This window comes from Dermacentor silvarum, chromosome 11 (assembly GCF_013339745.2).
Source record: "Dermacentor silvarum isolate Dsil-2018 chromosome 11, BIME_Dsil_1.4, whole genome shotgun sequence".
In the NCBI taxonomy this organism is placed as follows: domain Eukaryota; kingdom Metazoa; phylum Arthropoda; class Arachnida; order Ixodida; family Ixodidae; genus Dermacentor; species Dermacentor silvarum.
The window spans coordinates 75,205,157-75,213,250 of record NC_051164.1 but is presented as its reverse complement, the minus strand read 5'-3'; the positions used below and the strand labels follow the sequence as shown (position 1 = coordinate 75,213,250).

The window sequence follows — 8,094 nt, the reverse complement described above, 5'->3', positions numbered from 1 at the left end:
GCTCAGTCGACTCTGTCGTAGCCAGGCCGACGTCCTGGCTTTCGCGGCTACACACATTAGCGTCCCCCGCTGAGCAGCTGCGCGCATAACACACCGTGGTGCGTGCCCTATGAGCGGAGCCGACAATAAATCAAGTGGAGCTATCGAATCCTCTCTGTAGCCGCGGACAGAAACCACTGGTTTTTTCCTTCGATTTCATCTCGTGCACTACTGAGTGAGGCACGACGCCTGCACTGCCGCTGGCGGTGCTCCTGCTCGCGCCAGCGTTGGGAGACGCCTTCGACGCAACGCTATAAGCCTTCTTTCGGTGCTTCGCTCTCGAGTGAAACTGCCAATTTCTTTTAATACGTTAGCATTAGGAATGTAAAGTGGAAAAAAAGTGTATTGCGTGTTAAGCGTGGGAAACGGTCACGTGGAAGAGGTAAAAGGGGGATGGGAGAGCTCAGAAGAACTTTATATATATATATATATATCTATTATATATATATATATATATAATATATATATATAACCACCTCGTGGAGCGGCGGCGAAGCCTACACCGCTCCACGAGGTGATTGCTAGGCAACGCGCGGTGACGTCATCGTTCAGCAAGGTTTTTTTGTACACGCTTCACGGACTGACGGTCGGCTTAAACAGCTCCGCTGTTAAAAATTTGAAATTGTTCGATGAAACACCCTGAATATATAGTGCAACTGACAGTGGTCTACTCCGGACCACCACCATTTGCACTTCGCTCCTTGAAGAGCCAGAACGTATGTCGAGTGAGCTCCCCACGGACAATTTTCAATGTGATGAACGCGGCTTAAATCATGAATCCAGAGCCCAGATATCTCGCATTTTCCGCTAAACTGCCAGTGATCTTTATTTATTTTCAGGTTGCACAAAAATTAAACATCCTAGACTTTATAGTGACTCTTATTCTATGTACTAAAAAAAATGCGGTTGATCCCTCTTATATAGGAATCGGTATAGAACACGAAAGTGAAACGTGTCTTCACAGAAGTAGTGTAATGTTTATTGCACATTGATATATAATGTCTATTGGTGTTTTGTGGCCTAAAGCGCCCTTAGGCGTTGATGCACCCACGCTGACGCCTGGTGGCACGTCTCCCTCCATCACGACTACCAACGTCGATGACCATGAGCAACCGTCGTGCATATGGAAGCTGCACTACGCTGCACACGCTAGCACAACGCGAAAGACGAAGCACGTAACTGACACACTAATACAACGCGCAAGACAAAGCACGTAAGTGAATCGTCACCGAGTCAAATCAGCGCGTACAGCGCGTCGTAATTGCAGCCTCCGCGATCATCTTCAGAAACATTTTCAGAGCTAATTGCGGAGGCCACGCTCCGCTGTGCTGAGTACGGTGAACGCCACTACCAACGCCACCTAGGTGGCGTTGGTAGTGCTTCTTGATGCCAGCGTCCCTTCGAATGCTGGCATCGAGGCGTCGTAGTGGTGAGACCACCGAAGCGTTCACTGTCGGTGCGCGTTAGTGTCATAATGCAGTACTTCTCTTTTCTGCTCGTAGGCGGCGGCACCGCCCCGAACAAGAGCGCGGGTACACAGAGGAGTGTTAGATATATAAGGCGCGTCTGTGTAGCTCTCTGCAAATGCGTTTGTGGCGCAATGGGTTAAACGCTCGGCGATCTATCGTCGCGGACCGAGAGGTCGTGGGTTCGATTCCCAAATTTTGCATGTTTGTAGAACTTTTTCTTCTGATTTCTTTCTTTGTATTATGTTCTATGACGTATTTCCGTGACGGAAATACGTCAGTGAAGTCTTGGTGGACCCCGGCATAAAACACTTTCGTGTTAATAAAAGCGAACCTTGTCAGAAACTCTTCGCAAGGCTTCTTGGCTGAACTTAGCCGAGTGTTTCTAATCACGTCGCCGCCTTGTTGGCCCTTCTACCTGTGTGTGCAGAGACGCTGGATTCCTGCTTAAAACGCCGCAGTATTGTAGAAACCGACTGAATACCTTAGCAGAACTGTTGGTGTCCAAGGTCCAAGAACAGCGGTGCGCGCCAGCACCTGTGGCTAGCCGCTTGATTTCCGCGTCGGCGTATGATGGACCGTGCAGGTAGCCCTGCCTGGTAGTGATGTAGGTGCCTCCATTGCAGGCGACGCTGGCGTTGAACTTGGGCACGTCCTCCAGTCGCGCTGCGGCACAGGGAACAAACAATCAGCAGATAAATCCCCCTATCGAAATGAGTGTACTGCCACATGCAGTTACATGAAACGCACATTCAAAGGGCATTCGTACCGTTTGAATATTCCGCGAAGCCACACAGGAAACCCTAAGAGGTTCCTCGATACGAAAGCTCCGCAGTTGATGGAAAACTTACCGTACTTCTGGGATCGAATATGACACGCAGGCAACCTTCCAAGATAGTTGCTGAACTGACTGGGGTAACCAGGGCGGCATTCTCGAGCGATCACTTTCGGGGATACGAGCACTTTCGCGAGATTTCACGTGACTCGGAAGCGGAGGCGGCCCTGGCCACGCGCCAAGCTCGCTATCATCGCACCAGTGCCAGAAACCCTTACAAAAATCACCATAAACTTTCTGTTGTGTTTCTTTTGACTTTATGTTGACTTCAATAGACAGTCTGTTGAGATTATGTTGAATGACGTGCATTATACTTTTACAGGGGAACGCTGTCGGCCGTATACTTCGATGCATTCAGCGCCGAGTCTCGCGAAAGTGATCGCTCGAGACTAGCGCCCTCGGGGTGTCTAGTATTTGGCAGGACGAGGGCTGTGACTCGACAACTTGAAGTCCTCGAAAAATTGTTCAGCGGAAGAAAATGTGTGGCCACCTGCAAGATGGAGCTATATTCGCGAAATTAACGGTTCGCATTTACATGAATGTAGCTCGAAAGGTCACTTAATCTCGAAGTTTATTAACAGCCTTTGCAGCTTCGTGCCACTCGAAATTATCTTTTCTCGAATCTACCTCTACCATGCGATTTTAGGCAGAACCCATGATGCTGCTGTTCATCTGCAAGTATACAAGTGCACAGAAGCATAGAGAACGGCCACCTGACGAACGCACTGGCGGGCTGGCAGTATTTCATAAATCGAGTAACAGAAAGCTTACGCTGGGCGACGTAACTGCCGCTAGGCGGCACGCATGAGTGAGCCATTATTTCCGTACATTTGGCATGCATTAGGTTAATTTCCTGCGTCGAAAAAATCCAAACAAGACACAGAAAATTGGAGATTTGAGGTGTTCAACGGAGGTCGATTATGGGATATCTCAGGATGGAACCAGTGTTGTACACGTTCCTCTAAAACAGGAACGAAAGCTCGTTCCTTCCCAATCATGAAACGAGTTTCCGTTAGAAGTTACTTTAATGCGAAAGGAACGCGCTCCAGTTACACTTCTAACATTGGAACGTGTCGTTACATTAATGTTACATTTGAGTTTTAAAATGAAAATTTAGTGTCGGATAATCCTGACGCGAAATAAAGTGAGCAACTTAAAACTCACATAGAAATACGTATATTATACGAATTTGAACATCGCCGGCAGCAGATTATCTGGAGATAGAAATAATCCAAATAAACGCTCCTAGACGATTTTTTTTTCAGGGAGCACCGGACATACTCCAGACATGCCTAACTACAACTTTGGTGCTCGTGTATTACAAGTGCAACACATATGGCACTTTCCACCTCAGTCTGCAAATGCGCAGTCAGGATACTGCGCTTCAGATGTGCAAATAGAAAGTCACTCACAAGCACCAATATAATTAAATTTCTTGCACAAGAAACCACATCAAAAGGAAACATACACAGGCATTTAATGAATGCAGATTCAATATTGCAGTATGAGTAGGAAAAATATCCAGAAAACATATTCACAACTTAGTAAAGTCCCTTGTTTGAACTCAGCAAGAGTTGCATTTCGATGTTGGTGTCCGACAGACGAACCCGTCACAATTATTGAAGATTGTCACGTGACAATCTTGAAGCCTAGTCATAAAAATAAACGGAGAAGTCACGAGAACAATGCACTATAGTCACGTGACAGGCAAGCGGTAGTTGTTTGCGCCTCACGCGGTCACCCATCCGCCCTGCATGATGTGCTGTGTAGGTGCTGTTCAATGCCGTGGAACGTTTACAAAAGAAACGCCGTTCCTTCTGCCGTTCCTTCGTAAACCTAAAGAGTTACCGTTACGGTTCCAACAATCCTTAACGACACGGTGGCCTTCCTTCGTTACTCCCAAAAGGAACTTGTTCCAGGAACGCCGTTTCTTGGAACGACGTTCCGTAGAACGCTGGATGGAACCAACATTTCGGCAAGTGGAGTTGTCTTCGTCAGGGCAGGGAATTGTATTCTTCTTCAGGGCGAGGCTTGTCTTTGTCAGAGACTTCTCTGCAGAAGGAAATCTCCTTGTTGAAACGTTGGCTCCAGAATATGAGATATCCCATAATCGACTACTGTTGATCACTGCCTAAAGCAAGTTCTTTGACGTTGCTTCTAATTTTGTCCGCTTCAATTCATTGCGGTGGTGTTACGGCGCATATATAGGGTGTTTCAATTAACTTAGGCCAAACTTAAAAAATATGCAAATGCCACGTAGCTGGACAGAACCAACGTAAGGTTGCTTGCCGTCGCTTGGAGATACTTAGAGTATTTTTTTTGCATTCCGGCTAATTGAATAATTATTCTTAAATAATTAATCAACTTCTCAAATATTATAATTAGATGAAAAGCAGAATAAAGTGGTATGTTCGCCGGAAGTGAAAGAATCCCGCAAACACACGCGAAATTGGCGCGCGACTGGCCGCTCGAGGCACTTCGCGTGTATTCGCTGACATCTTCCACGCTCGGAGAAGCACTTTTATGTAGCACGTATTGAGCAACAGAAAGCTGTATCGGGAGTTTTTGATGTTGCTCTACAATGTTCTCATTGACGCTTTTTATTTAGTTACAATAATTGAGAACTTAATTAGTTAAGAGTAATTCTCTAATTAGGCGGAATGCAAAAAATAATCTGAGTATCTCCAAGCGACGACAAACAACATTACCTTGGTGCTGTCCAGTTACGTGGCCATTTGATATTTTTAAAGTTTGGCCCAAGTTAACTGAAACACCCTATATATGCGCCGTATACCACCAACGGAATGAATTGAAGCAGACAAAATTAGAAGCAACGTCAAAGAACTTGCTTCGAGGCAGTGATCAACAGTAGTGGATGTTTAACAGGCGACCTCATCGGTTCTATTCTAGCGAATGTCACGGTAGGCACTTTCCAGAAAGTTTCCTGGATGTACTTAAAGCTCCTTTCTCTGCACCCACGCAACAAATGGCCACATCAGTGTCATAAAACTGCAACGTCGCTATTTTTCGCTGTTCTGACCTGCGTAACGTATCGCCTTGCCGGAACGTGGCGACTGAACGTATGAACTTCCAGCGAACATGCCACTTTATTCTGCTATACTACATCATTATGAACAAGGAATTAAACGAGAAAAAGTGAAAACATAGTTAAGGTTGAGAAGGTGAGAGTACTGCAATTCTACTTTCGACATGGCGAGGTTGAGATTATTTGCACTCATTGTCTTCGTATCGCTTCCTTAAAGCATGATATCGATGGCTGCTGCAAATGACTGATGAGGGACGGAATGAATGACGTCGGTCACAATCGGTGCCAAAGTGTCCTGCAACGTCGCATTCGCTGAATCGACCGACACTTTCGCACCAACCTCCGTATCACGCCAAATCGTATTGCGTAATACTGATAACAAGTGATGTTGCTCATCAGATGCTGGGGAAGGAAAAACACCGCGTAAAGTAGCGGAGAGTTATGTCAGGTGATGAGATTAGGAAATTTGCTGGTGTAGGAGCCAGTTCGGTCTGCGCAGCAACGCGGTATTTAGTGATCTGTAGAAGGAGCCTTTGTTCTGCGTTGGACGTAATTAGAATGGTAATGCCGATGACGACATCCTTTTTCTTTTTTTTTGTCCCGCCTTCTTTCATGTTATGTTAACCTCGTTAGCCCGATGCAAATTGTATTTCTGAAATGCGAGTCAAACCAATGAAAACAATTTCCCGCAATTACCCGCCGCTGTAGCTCAGTGGCTGCGGGGTTCTGCTGTCATGCACGAGGTCGCGTGTTCGCTTCCAGGTCGCGGCGACCTCATTTCTTAGACAAGAGGGGAGAGGAGGCGGCGTAATGCAAAAAAAAAAAGAAATACTTTCGTGTGCTCAGATTTAGGTGCACTTTCAAAATTAATTCCGAGCCCGTCGACTAAGACGTCCCTCGTAAGCCGCCGAGAGTTGCTTCGAGACGTTAAACTTCTTCACGAATCAATCGATTTCCCATAATCCACGAAGTGAACACCCCCGAATGAATGGAAAGACACGCGGAAGCCCACACGCGCGGAGCATTCGCGATGAAAGAGCAACACGAAGCGTATCAAGGTTTCGCCGATCTTATCCCGCCGGCCGGCGGGCTCCCTTCTTCTGTCGCGAGAAACTCGTCTAAAGGGAACAGGCCAAAAGTCTTCGCAGCATACCTGATCCCGGCGTAGTCAACAAACAGTACGCAACTGCCGCGAGGAGGAGTAGCCTCGACGTCCGGGTGCAGTAGCCGCCAGGCATCGCGTCCAATGTGTGACCGGAACCAGCAGCAGAGGGGGGTTACCCAACTACCACGAAAGCGCGGCGCAATACAGCGAGGTTTACACGCTTCTCCGTTGTGGCCAGGTATAGACACCGTGTCGCCGCCCCCTTCACCTGAGCGCGCTCGGCGCGGCGGAGGACGCCTCTTATCTCGGGGTCACGCCGCGACTGCCGTTCGCCCAGGAGTGACGTCGCGCGGGACCCTCCCCCCCCCTCCCCCCCACCCCCTCCCAACGCTTGCATGCCCAATATCACCACGACGACGGCGACGCGACGCCAGTCTTTTGTTTCGCGTACTTATTTTTTTATGCCTCGCGTCTTTCTGTATACGGACGAGATAAAAGAAGCAGCACCGCCGAGTAGAGGAGATGTGCATGTGCCAAAGGGAGCAGATGCACGCGTTTTTCTCCAGGGCTTTAAATGAGCTCCGAGCCCTCGTGCGAGTTTGACGGAGTTTGAGCCCAAAGAGCGAACTTTCGGAGGATATTCAGCAGAGTTTAGGACCGAAAAGAGACAGTCCGTGCGGTATAACAACGAATGCATGATGACTGTACGACGACAATATCATTCTGTAGTGTCATTGAGCGGATCTACGGGCAGGAAGAGACGAAGTGTACAGGACCGACACTCTATCCTGTCCACTTGGTCTCTTTCCTGCCCGTAAATCCGCTCAACGACACTACATGATGCACCAACAGGCCCAACAGTCTACACTTCTGAAGGTAGTACCATTTGTTTGCCGTCAGTAAATAACAACCACGACGACGACAGGAACAACAAAAGTTTGGAGGAATAAGCATGTAAGATGACAGAGCGAGAGAGAACGCAAGGAGAGCGAAGGCAGGGAAGACAAACACAGAAACGTACGGTTTGCTACCTGAACACTAGGGGTGCGCGCCCCCGCTCGGGCAGCTGTATCTTGAAAGCCATCTACGGCGGAGACGGAGTCCGCTATACGCTGTGCTTTGATGCGAACGGCGGCACGAAGGTCAATTTGCTCGCTGCTGCTGCCGCGATTACTCAATCCAGCGTTCTGACAGCGAGTTTCAGCGGTCATCGTAAGAGATGCGTTCATGTTTGCTAGTGCGCGCGCGACACAATTTTGTTACTATGCCTATGTTTACGAGTTAATACGTCCGATAAAACTACTAACCTCCTTTCGTGTAGCTGTCCACTAATTTGCTATCGCAATCGATGCTTCGCCTTTCGGGCGAAACTGCGACTTTTCTTTTTATTTGGCGACATCTGTCACGGCAACACGATGATGATAGCTTTCATAGCGTTATTAACGCACACATATCACCTGCCGAAACAACCTATGGCACTTATGTACGTAAAAAAAAATCACCGCCCAAGCACTCCGTAGAGATGGTTAACCAGCGAAGCTTAAACGTGCGGCCCCGGTGTTTATCAGAGGGTTAATCCCGACGTTGTATTGAAGCGTTTCTC

The 8,094-nt window shown here is 47.8% G+C and overlaps 1 protein-coding gene across 3 annotated transcripts in view; it reads right to left on the bottom strand.

The window, feature by feature from the left end:
- Positions 1-6,813, bottom strand: part of LOC119433874 (serine protease 33) — a 56,954-nt gene extending 50,141 nt beyond the window's left edge. Inside the window, exons 1-2 of one of the 3 annotated variants that reach the window (XM_049659342.1) lie at positions 6,540-6,813; positions 1,990-2,171 (exon numbers count right to left, since the gene is read on the bottom strand). In XM_049659342.1, the coding sequence (XP_049515299.1) occupies positions 1,990-2,171; positions 6,540-6,624 (267 nt within the window). In that variant the 5' untranslated portion in view covers positions 6,625-6,813. The remainder of the gene's footprint in view (positions 1-1,989; positions 2,172-6,539) is intronic. The other 2 variants (XM_049659343.1, XM_049659341.1) reach the window with 2 other exon arrangements.
- Positions 6,814-8,094: the final 1,281 nt, after the last annotated feature.